Consider the following 20,411-nt stretch of genomic DNA (forward strand, 5'->3'; position numbering starts at 1 on the left):
GATATTGGCTTTGTTAGTTAATTCTGTTAACCTGATTAATTAACAGGAATCCGAACGTTTAAGTCAGTTTTGAATTTCCTGCTAAAATCTTTTGCTAAACCTTTTAGCGTAACTAATTAATTATGATATATATATATATATATATATATATTTCATCAACTCAATTTTACATAGTGAAATTGAGTGAAATATGAATAAAATCCATTTTAAATGATCTATAATTTGTGTTAAAATTTGGAATAGATTTTTATTTGTAGTTTTATATGCTTTTTGATACAAAAGATATTTGAAAAATTAGAATACGCACGTACACATGCGCGCACGCGCATAAAACATAAATTAAGATATACATATCATCAAAGTTTATGGAAATTTACGCTGAATGTCACGAATGTTTCAATGTGTATGAACGTTAAATATAATTTATTGTTAAGTCTGTGAAATATTTAAACGAGCAGATATGAGAAATCCAAGATATGAAATCATTTGATAACATCTTTTTTCAATTACCCTCTTCGGTATATTTGTATTGCTATAAATCTCACAAATCATACTTGTTTTTACCACAGCTTCTATTGTGTTATCTCGTTATCTCACAAGAATTGTTCATTAGATATAGAAAATTTAGAATCGTTTCCATTTTCCATTTTCATCGCGTTCTTGTACTTCACTGTCACGTTCAGCGCTGTGAGATCGCAGAATCGCGCAAGGTGTTCGCTTTGTGAGAATTTTGGAGTAATTCCGCCGACGTGATGGGTGCCGATTCCGAGAAGGGAAAATACAGGACGCCGGAGGGCTCGAGGACCTGGGAGTACCTGATCTTCTTTAATTGTAAGAACGATTTCCGTTTTAATTTTCATACGAAGCGAACGTTTACCATCGTTGCTTCGACGATAATTCGGTCTCTATTGTTTCCGCCGATTATTACCGCTATTAACGGATCTTTCGATCGATCGACCAGAAATTACGTGGTACAATTATTTGAAATTCAGGTTCAATTATGAGCATGTGCATCGGAGCGATCGTAGGATGGGACTCGCCAACTATCGTGAAGCTAATGGCGCCGGACTCGCCGATTCCGGTTACCGTTTCGAATATTTCCACTCTCCTAGTCATGTACGCTATCGGTCACATACTGGGACCAGGAATCAACAACTTCATGGTCGACAGAATAGGCCGAAAAAAGACCATCTTGTTCAGCGGGATATCATCGATAACCTGTTGGGGCTTAATCACGATCGCCACGAATATCTGGGTGAGCAAACGTATTTTCGCTAAGCGCGGATTATTCTTGAGAAATATTAGCGAATATTTTTTTTTTTTTTCTTTTGAAGAACCCCATACAAATCTTATGGAAAATGGATCTCGGTCAAATTACTTCAAATTTTAATATTTTGTATGGCTGATTAAAAGTCCTCACGGGTACGAAATTTTTCAAATGCTTCAGTTTTTACTCCAGGACTTTCGGAAGGTCTTTATATTTTATATGAAAAAGTAGAGAAAAATTGAAATAAGTCTTTTTTATTACATTTGTACGTGTATCAATGTGTATCTGCACATTTATGACTTTTTGCACGTTCTCAGAATTACCCGAAATGAACGACATAGATGTGCCATTTTTGCTCGCTTCTCTCTCATTACTAGGCGCTGTATGTGTTCGTATCACACATCGGACACAAAATAAAATATTTTCAATTTTTTAAAATCCTAATATGCTTCTTTGAATCAAAAAGTTTTTTAAAATAAAATTTTTTATCAGAATATTTTATACCTGTACAATATTGCATTTTTCAAAATTACGGTATGAAAAATGCAATACTTCTTTATATATCCATGATTATATAATATTCATAACTAGTGTTAAAATAAAAAAAATTTATTTTTGTATATATAAGATGTGATTGACGTTTCGGATCCTGAAGCAAAAATTGAGATTTGGAGGTTTTTGCCCATCAACATTTTTAATTAGTTTGACATGAAAGCTACAAAATATTAAAATTGGAAGCAATTTGACCGAGAGCCATTTTCCATAAGATTTATATGGGGTTCCTTACGCTGCATGTGAGAAGTCTTTTCAGAAATTCCTCTTACGTTACAAAGAGAATCATATATACTAGAGATCTTAATATTTGAATAGAATTTCTTCAGTGTCATAATGTTCTTTTCTTCAATTTACAGAATTAAAAAAAAATTGATAGAATATATTAGAGTTGTAACATAATGTAACATGTAAATTTGCCCATTTACAGGTTCTTTACGTGGCCAAGCTTATGGGTGGTTTGTGCTTAGGCCAATTTATGTGCGTGTTCACGATGTACGTTGGAGAAATCGCGTCGCCGAGTACGCGAGGCGTTGGAGGCGCCATGAGCACGATTATGTTCAATTTCGGCATTCTCGCGATGTTCATCATCGCATCATATCTATCGATATCGATAGCGGCGACCATCTGGTTGGTCGTGTCCGTCGGCTTCACGATCGCCTTCTGCTTCATGCCGGAATCGCCGTATTACTTGGTCATGACGGGGAAAACGGACGAGGCGGAGACGACGCTGGAGAAGTTGCGTGGTAAGACGAACGTCTCGGAGGAATTACAGATGATCGTCGAGTCGATGTCCGACGAGAAGCAGAAGCAAAAAACTGGGGGTGTAAAACGGCTGTTGACCGAGCGCGCCAGTCGTCGCGCCTCCATCATTATCAATCTCATCACCCTCACCCATTACGCGGGCGGCTTCTTCATGTTGATCGCGTACGGCCAGCTCCTTTTCAAGTCGGCTGAGCTTCAGATGATCTCCGATCACATGGCCAACATCATGATCGGCATGGTGCAGGTGATCTCCGCGACGATCACCATCTTCCTGGTCGACAAACTGGGTCGCAAGCCGCTGATATTCTTCTCCGGGTCGACCGCCGCCGTGTCGAATCTCGTCATCGGCGTCTTCTTCTACGCCAAGGATTACCTAGACGTGGACGTGTCCGCGTACTCGATGGTGCTGTTGGTCGCGGCGATGCTGCTGGTGTTCGCCTTCAACTGCGGCCTACTTCCCATACAGATGATCATGATGTCCGAGATGTTCGGCACCGAAGTCAAGGCTCTCAGCACGTGTCTCGTGGCCACCTCTGGCGGCTGCTTCGGCATAATAATGTTTAAGGTTTACATCCTGATAGCCGTGAAATGGAACTGCGGCCACTCGGTGCCTTACCTAGCGTTCTTCGTAATCGTGACGGTATGCACGGTGCTGGTTCTTCGTCTCTCGCCCGAGACGAAAGGCAAGACCTTTGTTCAGATACAAAAGGAGCTGAACGATTGAAGTGGCCGAAGGATGAAGAATCGGTTCGCTCCAGTGCCACAAGAGGCTCCTCTATTGGATACCGAGAGAGCATATTACTTCTCGTAAATTGTTCGTCCCAAAGAAAGATAATTTGACATTATAAGAGATCTCACCGAAAATCTCTATCGGACCTTTCGACATCGCTCTCAGCGGGAACCGACAGGAAGGAGGAAATTGAAAATCGCGAAATTCCCACGAGGAAAGTCGAGGGAGATGATCTTTCAAGATGCACGAGCGAGTGAATTTTCGAGCAACTGCTGGTTGAAATTCGTCGCAACGTTGATGAGAGCACACTCGTTGATAAGAATGATAGTTTTGCGCGGTATCCCGAGACTTGTCGGAAATTAGATTAAGTCATATTGACTCAATTGATTCGATTGTTCGAATCATTTGTATACGGTATTTAGTACGGAAAAATAATAATAGAAAATCATCGGTTCAAATGACATTAGATAATAGTCTGAGAAAGATACGACGACGATCACGATAGTGATTCGCTCATATCGCGCGTTGTTCTAAACTAATCCATAAAGTCGTATGTTTCAAATCATTGATGTCCCTGATTTTATGTCTCTTGTGTCATACTTTATTCATATTTTTGATAATATTTTTGATAAATCATTTGATCGAGTAGTAGCGCGTGTCGAAAATCGATTCGTAAAAGAAGTATATCTAAACGTGTCAAAAATTAAAAGTACAATCATACAATATTAGAGAAGATTAGATTAGCGATAATATAGAATACTTATGAATTTATCTATATATGTGATCATATAAAGCGACTAAATTATTGAATGAATGATAGAAGCACAATCTAAATATATCTATTAAATATAAATTAGTCTAATAGACACATAGACACATGATAAATCTGATTATCTTATTTTTTTACATTAATATTTTTTTTATTAAATGAAAAATTCATCGCGCGGTTAAATAATACTTTTTTTAATAATCAATAATCGAACGGTGTCTATGGCGATTAATAAAGATAGACTTTTCTAAATGGCAGAGAGGTTTTCCATTTAGTTTAAATTGAATTGTTCCTCGCGGCGTTTCGTTCGAAATAAAAAGTTTCGCCGTTAGTTAGACGAAAATCAATCATTGCGGTTTCTTTTCGCTATTCGCGTGACGAGAAAAAAAGCCCATTAGGTGTTTAATGTCTCTACTCCAGGGCGGTCAGGGATAGGTAGAAGAACGGAATAGGAACAGGAACAGGGCACGAGGAAGGAGCGGACGGAAATTGCACGGGAGCGCAGGACCTCTTCCCCGGTGCGGAAAGGGCCGAGGGAAAGTTTCTCGCTCTCTCTTAATATCTGAGAATCACTATTCAGTCTTATAGAAATTGCTATTGGCAGAACCATTAGAGGCTGGAATTAGTTTCGCGATCCCGGATATATCTGGCGGCCGTGGCGCGTAACGGCCGCCACGGCTCACTTATCTTACTTCCATACCTCGCATTAATACTTTCCGCCAACTCCATTTGCTTCCTTACTTCGGAAAAGCTTGTTCTTAAAATCGCCACTCGCTCCGTGAGATCAGTATATACTCTCGCGATATATTATTTTTTAATATAATAAATTTTCACTGATTAAAAAAAGAGAATGCGAGGAAAATGTAAAACATTGGAAACCGCTCCAGTGAATATTTATTAATTATTCTACACGAGAGAGAGGAGAGAGGGGAGGGGGGGGAGAGAGGGAGAGAGAGAGAGAGAGAGAGAGAGAGAGAGAGAGAGAGAGAGAGAGAGAGAGGAATAATGCTACTTTAATTTAAACTGTAAACACGCCTTTATTTGATTTGTAGAATGCGAGCTGAGAATGTGATAATTAAAAACTGGTTGTAACTTTAAAAAATTAATTTTGACCGGAGCGAAAATTCAGAGTGAAATTTTTGACTTTTTTATCTCCTCCAAATTTAATTCCCCAATTTCCCAAATTTCTTTCGAAATGTGTCGAGAATTTTAAAATTTTACGAATACGAAGTTAAAACGTTGGCAATTATGAATTATATATTTCCAGAGATAAGAAACAGAGATCGTATCGTATACGCAGATACCATATAAGCAGACATACACTTGAATATTATTATTATTATTATTCCGCGAGCCGGTTGTCAGGATCTCCTTGGTATTTCCGTCGCAAATCGGTAGCGCGACGGCCGGCCATATTCCGCATATTCCGAATGTACAAACACAGATATCCGGCGTTACACGCGGCCTATGCACATCGCGACAACGACGACGAGCAACCGACCGGCCGGCCGACCAACACGAGTGCCGTGGACGAACAGAGAGGCCTCCCGCGTTGTACATACAATTGTATCATCAGGGTAAACACACCGACGATAACCGGCGCACGCACACACCGCGCGCAAATATTGTTCCGTAAACAGCGTCGTGGCGTCACGAAAGCGTCGATGCTCCGTATAATATGGTGCGCGTCCTCCGCTTTATGAATGCACTTCTCGAGGAAGAGACCATAACCCTGGCGGCCGTGAGTTTCAAGTTTTTTAAGTGAAATTGTTAAGTGGGCGGGAACTGGAAGGCACTGGGATGCTCCGCTCGACGAGGGTCGAAGCGGACGGTCGTCCCGCGCCACGGGAGGGTCGTCTCCTCCTCCGCCTTTGCGACGAACGTCATCTCCGGGAAACGGATCGAAGAAACGTCGTTAGTCGCGTCGTTCGTCTCGAGCACCGTCGTTTTCACGTCCTTGTAAAAATAAGGTACGTTAAAGCGCGCTTTATTCCGCGCGCGAGATCGTCGCTGCGAGGGGATTTTATACTTCACCGACGTTTAACGACGATAGCTTGTAGAATTACACCGATCTTCGCGTGCGACTCTTCGTATCGAAGGAAATTAGTTTATAAGAAAGTTTTATAGACTCGACGCAAAGAATCGGAGACATAGAGACCTAGAGAGAGAGAGAGAGAGAACGAGAGAGAGCGAGAGCGAGCGAGAGAGAGAGAGAGAGAGAGAGAAAAGAAAAGAGAGAAAGAGATTGAGGAACGAAGTAATCAATAGAATGCACGTAACGTGGCGCGCGATTGACTTTAGATGTTTTTCTCTCGCCCAATCTCGTAAAGTTTAATTTTTCCCCGGATCCTCAGCTCCTTTGGCGCGACGTTAACTTCTGTGCGCTCGCTTAAAGATAAGATCACTACGGAATCGAGTGCCACATCCCGCACGTCCTCCGATGGCGATGGCAAACGTGGAGGAAGTAGGGTAAATTGGTCGATTCAAAACTTCCGTTGTGCGGAAATATACGAATACGAATACGACGCTCGTTAACGTAGAAAGAGCAATACAAATTAAAAAACAAATTAAAATGGCATTCATATGGACGTGCCTTTGATCGTGTGTATATAGTAATTAAAGCGTTAACGAGGGCGTCTCGCCATCTCTCCCGCAAATTAGATGTGTATCGAAATAATTATATGACCCCGCGGGGGCGTCGACGGAAAATGTCGCGTGCGCTCGCTCGCTCGGGCGTTGCCGCAATCCTCTTGCAATCTAATTACCGATTTTCCCTCGTTACTATGCAATCGACATCGTGCACGGACGTGCGCGAGCGCGCGCATCATTGAGTTTCACTTTTGTCAGCGATGCTAATTGGGAATTCTCTGCGCGTTGCGTTCTTGCGCCCTTCACGCGCATTAAATTTTCCCTCCCGCTCGGAGGGGGAGGTCGGAGCGCCCCCCCCTCTCTCTCTCTCTCTCTCTCTCTCTCTCAAGGCCGAAGCCTCTGCGTCGAAGCTTGTTAAAACGTTACTGCGGTTGTAAGTAAAGCGCGAAAGCAATTAGTTCCCATTTGCAATTTGCGGCGTTGTTTGATTTAGCTCGCAGCGTTATAGTGTGATACGGTGCGGTGTGCGTGAGCCTTAAGCGCGCGTGCTTAAATACACAGGTGACACCTGAATTAAGTACTAAATCGGAACATGCTGCAAATACAGGCACACTTGCCGAATTAAGAAATATCCGCGAATGAGACAATTAGAAGGCGAGTAGTAGTCGCCACGAGTTCGGTGGAATACGATGTCATCTTAGGTCTTTCTTTCTTTTGGACAATAGTGAGACTAATAAGAATCAACGTTGTAAACAATGCGTAATCATATATTTAAATTTAATTTAGTTATTGATAAAAAGCGTCAAATGTTAACAAATGCCAAATCTAAATTGTGATCATGAATTTGTCTAGATTGACATTAAAATTTTGGACTGGAAACGTAATCTATAAAAATGATTGATTTCTTGCTTTTTATTAAAAGACAGAATAATAGTTTAAATTCACAATTCGATACTGAGTATTAACATCATGGATATGTTTCCATCTTGAGCAAATTATAAATTTATTTCTGTTTTGGTTGTTTCTTGTTAATCTTGTTAAAATTATCATTGTTCTCAATCTTTGCTTTGAACTGGAAGTGTAACTATCTCTCATTATACTATATTATTGCAACTATTATACTATTATTATATTATATTATTATTATACTATTAAAATTATATTGCAATCTTTGCGTTTTTCTTCTTATTGTGACCTATGTCTATCTCTTGAATAACAATTCATTCATTTTTACCTCATACGAATGATTTGAGTGTGCCATCTTATCTTAAAAGTTTTTTTAGAAACTAATTAATAACTTCACTTGGTTAATCGACGTGAGCAACACATATTTTTTATGATTGGGTTTACGGATTAAATTCAAGAATACATTCCTACTACTATTTTTATACAACTGAAAACTTAAATTCGAATCGAAACGTTTGGTATTTTTTATTAATAAACTAAATTAAAATTAAATATATAATTGCGCATCATTTACAGCGTTGATTCTCTTGATTAGCCTTACTTTGCCTATTGATATCGAGAATCTTTTTTCTTCCTTTCATTTTTATTCATTCATTAATATTAGAAAGATCTAAAGAAGTTAATCACCCATAGATTTCCACGAGACAGTTGAATGAAAAATTTCAATCTTCTTTTATTAATCTATATTACACATCGGATGATTGTGATCATTAATGGATATCATTCGAAAGTGATAATCTCGATGCGAAACAATCGAATACGGGCGCATGCGTCGTTCTCGGTCGATCATTTTTCATTATCTTCCGGCTATTAATCACGCCAGCCCTTTGATTGATTATGAGGTAGCGACAGTTTGGCATAGAGCCTTCTCATAAGTCGATGATCAAACGCCAATTATGAGGCTTAGATCTTTATTCGTCTCCTCATCAGTCGCGATTAGGAACTTCTTTTCAAGAGCTTTAAAAAACGGCTTTTGAGCCATAGAACATCGATTATGAGTCAGATGATTTTTAACCCGATATGCTACTTATTACTATGATTAAAGGGTCAATGAAAGGGACAAATTATCTTGCGATTCGCAGTGAATACGAATTTGTAGGACGGTCGACGATATATATATATATATATTATTTGAATACGAACGACGTGATATCCTCTGATTAAAACGCAACGTATAATTTAATGGACCAATTAGTTAAGTGCAATAGCGAAAGTAATTCGCATCTGAATAATCTAACTGACGAACTCGATGATATCGCCGGCACTGCGATTCATGTTAAGTGAATTGAGTTTTGCCGCAATCGCTCTTTAATTACTTATATTTTTAATGGGCCCATAAAATTGTATATTGTCAATTTGCGACAATCAAGAATTAAATGAGATCAGCTAATGAATTCTGTTCGATAGCCCGTGGAGCGATTCTGTAGAATATTAAATGTCGCGATAACGGCAAATATATGGCACAAAACACGGTAAAACAATATGTAAAGATATCAAAAAGATTGTCGTAGATTACACGAGACACTTTCGATTCGAGTGCAAGCATGATGCGTGACTCGAGCAAATGAATAAACGATGAAGCGCTTTAATCCAGATTACTTTCGAACTTCGTGCCATCGTGATCGATGTAAGCCACAACAAGTTCTCTGTTTAACAATGCATATGCGATTCGTTCATCTGAAAAGTCAATTTGTCTCGATCGACGTTCCCATTTTTATTTTTAAAAAAGTACTGAAAATTCATCTCTCAAAATTTCCGTAAAATAGCCCTAAATAAAAAAGCGACTCTCTGTCTAACGTTTCGTCGCGTAATGGCGGAGACAGACGGTGTACGCTCTTAAAAAGAAGAGAAACAACAAGAATGGAATAAAAGAGGATAAGTCCAAGCAGGTGTGCACCTACCCCGTTACATCCGCGATAATGATGAGTTTGCTGAACGAGGGGCACTAATGGAACGTCCCTCGGACTCTCTCGCGCTGGCCCGAATGAAATATCTCTACGTCCTCGTTCCTTTTTTACAAGCCACTCGCACGGCTGCATAGACTCGACGATAAAGATATACACGGACATTTACGAAACGAGGGCATAAAGGGTATGGTCTAGCGCCGGTGGATTTAATACATCCCCGTAGCGTGTGCGCGGCGTGCAGATCTAAACGCCGTGGTAATTTTAATGATTTCTCCAGTCTCGTGTATTTCTCACACTGATTGCGATCGCTTATGGTAGGAAAATGACAACCGAACGGAACTGAATCGAGAGAGAGATTTAGATCTCGATAAAGTCTAGCTCATAATTCGCGACGTATCGAGCTGTTTTCTCGTCATAGATCTCTCGCAGATTATATTTGTCGCACGAGCGGGATGTTTGTAAAATTAATTTGATCATTGAAATTAATCATTTCCTTCTTTCTCTTTTTATCTTGATTCCGAAAGTTCTACTCCATCGGATTTTCAGATAAAGTTGATCAACCGGTCGATCGGCTGTGTGAAACCTGAAACTCACCTCGGTTGCCGCAGTGGGTTATCACAGATCTCGCGTGTGCGAAACGTTGTCTAATTGATGGACATGAGAGATTCTCGCGACAAGCAAGTGCAAATGTCGACCGGGCGCAAGAACCGCATTCTAGAACGTAAAAGAGCATGGGGAGCACGCTAGATTTTTACATCTGTGATATTTATTGCTATTAACGTTATCGCAAGAACCGCCGACGTTGACGGCAATAATTTGTGTTATATCGTTTAATTTATTCCCGAATCGTACGTTCAGTAAAAATTCATTCTTCGGGATCAGCATTAAAACGATGAATAATTTACAACATTTAATTATGCATACCAATTATGACGTAAAATGGGAAAGAGGAAATCGAGGAGACAAAGAGGAGCGAGGAGTGTAATGAATAAAATAATATTTTACACGGTGTATTTTACATGGAAACCTAATTACCTAATTAATTTGGTGGCGCTCCGATTTTAGGAGTGGAGGGAGTTTGAAATTTCGATCGGCGTCTCTTTTTCGGCGAACCTTCTGGTCGACGTGCGGCGGTTTAATTCAGCTCGGTCGACCTCGCGATCTATTTCCAAGAATAGATCATACGACGACGGGAGATTTATCTCTTACTATATCCGTTGCCGGTTTCTATGGGAGTACCCTCTCGTCACGTTGCAGACTCGTATATGGACTATCGCAGACGGCAAAAAGGAATTTTATTGGCAGAAGTCGCGGTATATTACGTTTCGAGGCAATTCGCGATTATTGGAACGTGTCTCATATAATGCGAAACGCCGGAGGCCCGTGATTTATGGTTTCTAGCGATGGATTTTTAGATTAGCCATTCGTATATGAGACCGTGCGCATTTTCGGGATATCGATCGCGTGCCGAAAGTAATTAAGATTTGTACCCACCGTCATTGATTTACGATGCATCAGGGAAAGATCCAGAAATTTATATCCTGTTTCATGATTATTACGCGCCAGTCTGGCAAAAGCTCAAAAATATACCGATCGCTTTATATACCGTTTTCTATTAGTATAGACTATTTGTTTAATTTATCTATTAAACGATTTGATGTAATATTCTGTCAAGAAGTTCTCACTGATAACTGTTTAGATTGAATCTGTAATTTCACCCTCGGGCTATGCCAAATTTTGCAAGTCGGACATGAACATCAAAGAAATTAAGTTACGCGAGTACGAGCTAGACGAGAGCAAGTTAAATTACGTTTAATTAATGATAAACTTTTTTGATTGCTTTTCATCGATCGCCGATACATAGGAATTGCGTTTTACTCTCATGCAACTTAAATATTTTCTTAAAATTTCGCGTTTGTACTTTATTATAAATTCTCGTCCAACAATTAATTTAATATATATTAAATTTGTCTGCGCGACTTGTGTGCATAATACAAAACCTTAATCAGTCAAAACTTTTTATTTTTTTACAAAGAGCACACTAAGTTGTCTAAGTAAACAATATATTATATTTTTATATGAACAGTATAGTATATTTTTATTTCTATATTGACAACAATTTCTTCGAAAGATATCTGTATATTTTTCTGTCAAAAATTAAACGGACAAACTGTGATGTTCATCTCTATTAATAAACTCGTGGATGGTGCTTGATACAAACAAGATTAAGTAGTTGTATCGCATGAAGAGAGAATGATATTAACATCCATACAACATCGCTATTGTTGTTAAACAAAAAATTGTATTTTATTCTCATACAGTTTAAATATTTTCTTAAAATTTCGCGTTTGTACTTTATTATAAATTCTCGTCCAACAATTAATTTAATATATTAAGTTTGTCCGCGTAATACAAAAATTTAATATCTATTCGATCAAAACTTTTCACCTCTTTACAAAGAGCACACACAAGCTATCTAAATAAATATGAACTATATATTTTTATTTCTATATTGACAACAATTTCTTCGGAAGATATATTTTTCCGTCAAACATAAATTAAACACCGGACAAACCGTGATGTTTATCTCTATTAATAAACTCGGACGTGGCTGGTGTTTGATACAAACAAGACTAAGTAGTTGTACCGCGTGAATGATATTAACATCCACATCCAATATCTCCATGTTGTTAAACGACGCGCGTTCGCGCATTTAATTCTAAGTTGGACAAAGCGATGTTGCGCGAGCCACGCAGGGCCACAGGACCGCGTTATCCAAAACGCCATTAGGTGCTTTACATTGGCGAGTACGTTTCCGGAGGACGGTCACGTATCGGCCAAGCATTTGAATACTCTCTCGATTACCAAACATGTCGTTGCCGGAGCTCGGGCAACCGTGACATTCGCCATTTCCGGTCAATCCTCCCCCATGCCTGTCCTACCCTTCGCTGTCCGAGCGAATTTTACGCTTGACAATTCTGCTCGTTTCGCGGGATTGTCAGTCGCGAAATCCAGTCAGCAAAGTTTTTGAGGCTTTCCTATACCCGTCTGTCAGAAACAAATGGACTCGGCGCCGCTCATTGTGTATCTAGAAAAATATTCGATGGTTACGCGCAGGCGGACAAAGGGAGCGCGTATCTAAAGTGCATTTTGAGATCGATAATTACTCTATCAGTATATCAGTTCAATTATCTTGTAAATTTCCGTTCAAAGAGTTAACCAGAGCGCGAGGACGTCCCCCTTCTTGCACTTGAACACTTTGGAGAAATTATAATTGGCTCATTAAGACAATTCTGGACAGAGAGAAAGAAAATTCGCACTCGACAAAAACTCCACTGATTTACGTCTTCAACGTTCTCCATGAGATTACTCCATGAGATCGGTACTCTTACTAATGTTTTGCCTGTCAACGTAGCTGTGGAGACAAGTAGGATAATATTGGACTTTCCTGATCTTAAGTTTCGCCCATGTTTTCGTTCGTCTTATATACCGATACTCTGATCCCACTGAAAACAATCTCCGTTCGAGATAATTGACTCAAGAAAAATAACTGTGTTGAAAAAGTTGGCAAGCTAAATATGTTAGCGTGAACGTATCTCTCGATACGAGATGATTGCCCCAGGCAAAATCGCTTTGTTGACCAAACAGTAGCGATCGTAGATAAATGAACTGAAATACCTTTTTTTTTTTTTTTAAAAAAATCTCCTTTCTCCTCGCGTAAGATAATATCCCATAAAGATAAACGTAACGTATGTTGTTAATTAGATAAAATCAAATAATTTTATTTTTAAGTAATAGAATAATAAATGGCATTGCTCGGCAGGATTTGTCTTATAACTTTTAATTGAATTTATATTTATAAATTCGAAACAATTTCTTATATCGCGAACTACGTGCTATTATTATTAACGGATTTCCAACGTAGCAAAACTAAAATATAATAAATTGATAATCAAATCTGAAAATCTACTTTATTTTCTTTTTTCACATTAATTTAGACATCCATGTCAATAAGTACGCATAAGTACGCGCGTAATTCTTTTTACGTTGCAAGAATTATGCGACAAGCTGCAAAGCTTTTAAGAGAAAAAAAGAAGAGAAAAAAAGAGAGAGAGGGGCGCGAATACAGGCGTTAAATACCGCGTATTTTAAGAGGATTGGAGACACACCAGCAGGACTAACTCGCGAGGTCTCCTCGCGAGTTCCAACAACTCTCTGCGCCGCAAAAAAAAATTTTGCAATGAGTCTGCATTGAACAATACGTATCGTTTACAATTAAGCCAACCCCACGTGCAAATCGCAACGCAACCCCTGTCGTCCGCCCTCCCCCCCTCTCCCCGCCTTTTTGCCGACAATACGCGCCGCATGCTTTGCAGTAATGCATACGCGGAACTCGGAACACAATCATTCCGAATGAGCACCGGCGCGGCGCGTTAGCGGCGCTAATTCCTACGATGAGTTCCTTATGAAGACTGGCGGTTATCCCCTTTGGAGGTTCCGCTTAGCAATTACGAAACTACGAATTCCCCCGGATTAGGCTATTCAAAGTTGAATATAACGAATTAGTTACGAAACTGAAGTGGGAAAGCATCCGTAACCAACCATCGCCGGTCCTCGTCGTTGAGCGCTCTTGGACTTACCAGTCGGTTAACTTTGATTCTATCCCCGGGAGATCGTTAGGTCGTCCACGTAGAGTCCACGTGTCGCACGTGGCCTCGCATGGCTCTCTGCTACAGTGCATGCAGTGTGCCCGAGCCCCAACCGGGTTTTATCAAAGCGGGAGTAGGGTACTTTTCCAAACTGTCCCTCATATCCGGCGGTCCATTGTCGTTATCTCGCACCTTCGGAAAATACCGGCCGGCCGATTACCTTCTTCTGCGTTATCGAGAAACGCGCGTCTAACCGGTGTATCGGGGAGAATTACCCCCGCAAAAGGGGGAGTGAACACTTGTACGGGGGGACCGACTGCGATTCTGGGACGCGGGGAGCCAGCTCGCTGTCGGGTACAGGCATTAGAACGCGGATTGGATTGACATTACGTACGGCTCCGAGTTCTGTTATATCCCTCGAGAAATCAGCACAATGCTGCCAGTAGCACTGTTCGGAGGATCCTCGGACATACGTGTGCGGACCGCTATTACTACGAGTCGAGATGAATCTATATATATGCACCGTCAGACAGACGGCACGCAATCGTTCGTTCCGAGCACGTCTTTCTCTTAAGCTACGATGGCGATTTACAAACAGCCAAGCGATTAATTTTTAAACAATTAAATAGTAGATGGCATTGTTCGGCAGGTATTGGCTCTTAAGTATTCTGTAACTTTTTTTTAATTGAATTTAAATAAATATAAGTATAAATATAAATATATATAAATTAAATTTTAAAATAAAAAAAAATATATATTATATAAATATAAATATATATATATATATATATATATATATATAAATAAATATAAATATATATAAACATATATACAAACTCAAAACAATTACTTCTATCGCGAATTATTAATAGATTTTCAACGCCGTCCCAAGTTATATATTCTTAATCGATAATCAAATCTGAAAATCGATTATCTTTCTCATTTCTCTATACAAAATTCTTATCGCGAAAAATATCATCTCAGCCAGGAATTAAACCTGGATCTGCTTTCCGGGCGGGTGTCTTATCCTTCGACCATTGAAATATAAATGTAATATTAATTTTTGCCTGCAATATCATATTTATAATTTCATTCATGAATAAGTTACATTCTCTCTTGCTGCCGCGAATTTGTAAAATCGTAAAAAAAAATGGAGAATTTAGAAAACCAAAAGGATTTAAGAGTTCGATGAATATGACAAACCGTTTATAATTTAAAAAGAATTTATCTAAAAAATGTTTTGTTAGCAAATAAAATTTAGAACAACGGTCAATTGGCATGTACAATTTATTCAGATAGAACGGAGTAATCGTTTGTCTCCGAAATGAATGTAAATTATTTATCCTATCATTATATGAAGGTTTATTCTTAAAGCAGAAATTCTCATATTTTCTAGCCGTAACGCTAAGCCGGTGCTTTCCTTTGTGCAGAATAACGCTTTCATAATATTTCGTCTTCATAAAAGTTTTTAATGGCAACGGTATAATAGCAGGATTTATATCTTTTTGAATGCGTAATTCGATCATAATGACGACTCAATATTGTTGAATCAGTAAAATTGTCGTATTTATTTGTCGCTGTCGTCATAACGCACGAACGATGAAATGGACGATTCGCGTCCCTTGATTGTGTACGGTTAATTTTTGCAGATGCAATCAACATCAAAAGTCAATTTGTTCAAATATCGTATCGCGACCGTACTTTTCGCGCAATATTCATTTCACGATCGAATGTCATTATTTAATAAATTTAATTTATTTGTGGATTTACTCAACTGCAAGCGTACCGCAGCCGCCACAACCGGCGAAATAAAATGCATAAAAGAGATTTGTATCATTGACACTGTATGTCAAAATGCGTCATTGTGGCAAAGTATGCGGGTGTATTATGCAAAAAATCGTTCATCCTAATCGTCGAATAGCTTCGAACGTGCCGGAAATAATGAGAAATATCTCGAATAAATATAACATGAAAAGAATAGCTTTGTTAAAATGTCAAAATTTTGTCAAATCTAATAATAATTTTGTTAGACCAAAATAGTTAAGTAGGATGATAATAGTAATATATCTGGTCAATTTTCATTTTTATAAAATCATTTTTTTTTATAATAAAAGATAAACAACGCGACGTCAAGATAAATACATAGCGAGCACTGTTTGTTCGTGCATTTGATATGACGTGGATCTACAAAAAAAGCATATTCTTTTTTTGTTATCTATAATTTCCTTTATGAAGATATGATGTATATAATTTCGAAGAATCAAATAACTCTAAATGTACGAGCGACCGCGATAATCCTTCCGCTATTTCTGTATCCGTATTCATATATCATTATCGGAAATGCAATATCGACAATATTATTCTATTTTTCTCGTAATATTGAAGCTCATAAAATATTAACAATTGGTAGTTGAGTTTTATGTTAATAAAATCTACATATGATAATCTTTGCTCGTTATTATCGGAAATCTTTTGTGAAAAATGTATTATTGCGATGTTCTCGCGAAAAATATACACATACGTCGCCGCGAACGCGCCCGATATCAGCGGTTAATAGCGTTTGATAAAAGGGCTTTTGGATAAAAGCTTTCATTTAATACTGTGCGTATGGACGCGTTTTAATGACAACGCGTCGGAACTTCCGCTTTGCGCAAATCGGCTGTAACCAGCAAGACTCGCCCGCGGTGTGTATCGGTAAAAAAAGGAAAAATATGGCAATATCATTCGACGTGTCTCTCTCTCTCTCTCTCTCTCTCTCTTTGATTCGTATCGAATAACAGCGGCCGTTTGCCGCTTCGCGACCGCGCTTTTAATCAAAACGTAAATTATGCCGTTACGCCGACACCGTATTTCTGTGCGCGGTCTAAAACCCACCCTTTCCCTCCCCCGCAAACGATAATAACGACGGCCAACGGCCATTATCGGTCCCACGCGAAATTCCATTAGGGACTTATCGACGACCGGATTAACATCACGGAAAATCAATTATCCTCGCTCGTGATCTCGCGACATCGGCGTTACGGCGGAGATTTGTCTTTATCTGTTCACCGGGATAGCATTTCCATTAGGGGATGGGACTCCGCATCCCCGGCGACGGGGTGGAAGCGGTCGAGGCGGCGTCAAAGGGTTAATCAAAGTCCGACTGTCCCTCCTTCAAAGCTCCCTCTACTCCCCTTTCCCCCTTCCCTCCTTCTCCTCATCCCTACCCCTCTTCCCAATCGAACCGCCGCGCCGTCGCCAATTTTTTTTTTTTCTTTCTTTCACTCCTTTTCACCCCGTTCTTTACTTGTGTACTCGCCGCTCTTCGGCTGCTCTCTCTCTCTCAGCTATCGCCGGGGTCACCCCCCGGTGTATCACGTCCGCCGATCTCTTTTTCACACACGCGTGCACATCGACACGCCTCGCCGTCGCGCCGCGCGTCGCCGACACCACCGTCGATCATAGTTGCGTGTCCGCGTCGCGTGCGGTGGTGCCGCTGTCCAACCACCACACGTCCGCGTGTCCGTGTGTCCGGCGACGCGGATAAATGAGATCTGATGGTTTCTCAGCGAGCGGTCCCCCCCGGCCATTTCGCGCTATTTACACGGCCACGAATCCAAGATCCGGTTTCTTTCTCCTGGGCTGTTTGTACAGAGGCAGAGAGTTCCGTGGGGCACGAAATAGACGGTCGGGAAATCAGTATGCCGAGAGAAAGCAGGAGATGGCGAAACGGAAAGCGGAAAACAAGGAAACGGGCGCAGAAACTTTGGGACGTATGGAAAGTGCCAGCCACGCAAAGCTGCTGTATCGTTCCCGACTAAAATCGTCCTCTCCGTCGTTTCGCTCCGGCGTCGTTTCGATTCAGATTTCATACCGTACCGTATACTTACCTCGTTTTCCTCGTTCTCTCTTTTTCATCATTTATACAAAAATAATAACAATAATATTTGTTATAAATTAGAAAATGGTTTTTCAAAAATCTTATTATTCTCTTGTATTTATCGAATCGGAAATTGTACCCAACGAATACGAAAAGATAATAAAAAATCTTTTTTTTCTTAGTCGCTCGTAATTAGAAAATTATTTACATTACGACACTTTTGTTAAATAGTAATTAGTTTCGAGGGCCGATAACGTTGCGTGCAGCGAACGCGCGGGATATTCTCTTCGCGTTTTCCTTTTCTCGTCGTTTCGTGCTTTCCGACCCGCCATCGCGAGAAACGTAATGATTTTTCACGTCAGCTGAGCGAGGAGAATGCCGGCCATCGACTTAGTTGCTCGTTATCACGAACGATCGCCCGGCACCAAGTATTAGCAGCTGCAGATTGCATCTGTTAATGGGACGGTATTGTTCACGCGAATCGAAAGAAGAGTGTCTTCCAACGGATGGCAGCCAGCTGCCATCAGCCGGAGTTGCTGAAGTTGCAAATTGTTTCGCCATTCAGAGGCGAGAACCGAGACGACTGCGTAATTTCGCCATCGCTGTGATCCGCGCGAGAATCTCACGATGACAAAGTGATTTAAATCTGTGAAGCCTCGTCGGATGCAAATTTTTAAACGGCCCCTTATAATCGCATCTCAGAATTATTTATTAATTAAATCATTAATATGTTGATAAATATTTTTTTTACAAAATCTTTTTAATTGATTCGTCTTGAATTGATTGTAATTGCAAAAATATCTCTTGACAATTATTATGAAATTTTATTTATAAAAAATATTTATGTGCTTCTGTTTTTTAATTACCTAATCTAATTATAGCCGTTAAATTATATATATATATATATATATATATATGTATATTATCGTTAGGAGATTCGAACGAAATCGTTGGTTATTAATGCGACTATTGCATGCACCCTGACGATCGTGTCGTGTTTCTCGCTTCAAACAGACGTTATGATTAATGTTCTTGGAAGATCATCTACAAATTATATTGCAACATTCTGACTCGTAAAATTATCCTGTTTTAGATATGTTAAAGAGAAAACGTCACTTTTAAATGTAAAAATGTAATATAATAAACAAGATCTTTTCCTTTCATCGTAACAATATCGTGTTTATCTCGTTCATTATTTTTCAGATTTAATTCAAAGAAAATTTCGTAGGATTAAGCCAATCCGCGTTATGTTAATGAATTATACAATGTGTTTCGTCGTTTGAAGACGCTCAGGGCGCTGTTTCGCGGTGTGGAAAGTACATTTACCTCGCCGAGATTGACAAACTAACGAGACGCTCTGTCGGAAACTTGTAAAGATTTGAAACTCCAGCTACTTGAGAGCGCAGAGAAAATAGAGGAGAGACGGATGAGGGAAACCGCGAAATCGCTAATTAGCGGGGTTCAACGTTGCGGAAGACGGTGGCTTGGAGCTAGTTCTCGAGCTCTGTCGGTCTAAGCAAAAATTCCGGTTCCATCCGTAGTTCTAAAGCGCTGGCAGAAATTTAGATTACACATCTGACTTGGGAAGGCGGAACGATCCGGCTTGATTTGTGGAAAATCTCATCTCCGACGTCTCTAGACATCATTTCCGTCAACTGATTGGGCGTATCTTACGCGAATTGCGGTCCGATGAAGGGTTTCAAATATCCGCGAATATTCCAATATAATTATCATATTTTCAAATGTTGTATTTAAGGTGTACTTTGTAAAGATATAATGCCTAGTATTAATTCTGGTATTAACATTTATGATTTTCAATTAAGTTTTAAGCAGAAAAGATAATTCAATTTTTGTACAATAAAATTGCTTTGTTGAGTGAATATAAAATAAATTTAATAGAGAATTCAGAAACCTTTAAATTTAATTTGATAATTAAAGGGGACACAAGATATAATACATTTCGATATCCGCCATTGATGTGTTTTGCATACTCGTTACAGCAATGCGATCAAATGTAACAGCGAATTGAGATTTTTCGCGTTTTCCGATCTACTTTGGCGACATTTTACACCACTCGATTCCAATTTTACGCTGATAGAAAGAAAGAAGTAATCAAATGAGACTTTAATTCGAAGCGACGGCGGCGACGCGGATACTTCGAAATCTTTTAATCGTAAAATCCTTCATAACAGCGATTCCTGACCCCTACGGGATGAATGAACTCTTTCGACCCACCTCGCCGGACAACAGATTACGTAACAGATTACGTAACCAATATTGTATTGAATATCCGTGGCATTGTTTTCTTCGTTCTTTCCAGTAAGCCGTAAGCAGAATTACGGCCCACGCGAACCTCAC

At 39.6% G+C, this 20,411-nt stretch overlaps 1 protein-coding gene and 1 long non-coding RNA gene across 2 annotated transcripts in view; one reads left to right on the plus strand and one right to left on the minus strand.

Moving 5' to 3' along the window:
* LOC148934924 (uncharacterized) overlaps positions 1 to 20,411 on the minus strand; it is a 214,717-nt gene that overhangs the window by 10,528 nt on the left and 183,778 nt on the right. The window lies entirely within an intron of this gene.
* Positions 571 to 5,219, plus strand: LOC105429481 (facilitated trehalose transporter Tret1-like). The gene is made up of 3 exons (XM_011642479.3): positions 571 to 831; positions 993 to 1,255; positions 2,250 to 5,219. Exons 1-3 carry the CDS (start codon positions 753 to 755, stop codon positions 3,306 to 3,308), a joined length of 1,401 nt encoding a protein of 466 aa, XP_011640781.2. The 5' UTR covers positions 571 to 752; the 3' UTR covers positions 3,309 to 5,219.

Source organism: Pogonomyrmex barbatus, unplaced genomic scaffold, assembly GCF_055798465.1.
Source record: "Pogonomyrmex barbatus isolate J1 unplaced genomic scaffold, ASM5579846v1 scaffold7, whole genome shotgun sequence".
NCBI lineage: Eukaryota > Metazoa > Arthropoda > Insecta > Hymenoptera > Formicidae > Pogonomyrmex > Pogonomyrmex barbatus.

What these genes read in the sequence shown, in the direction of transcription:
- LOC105429481 (XM_011642479.3), top strand. Translation starts at nt 753, where the DNA reads ATGGGTGCCGATTCCGAGAAGGGAAAATACAGGACGCCGGAGGGCTCG. An exon ending in GTACCTGATCTTCTTTAATT is followed by an intron (nt 832 to 992) that starts GTAAGAACGATT and finishes TTTGAAATTCAG; the next exon opens with GTTCAATTATGAGCATGTGC. An exon ending in CGATCGCCACGAATATCTGG is followed by an intron (nt 1,256 to 2,249) that starts GTGAGCAAACGT and finishes GCCCATTTACAG; the next exon opens with GTTCTTTACGTGGCCAAGCT.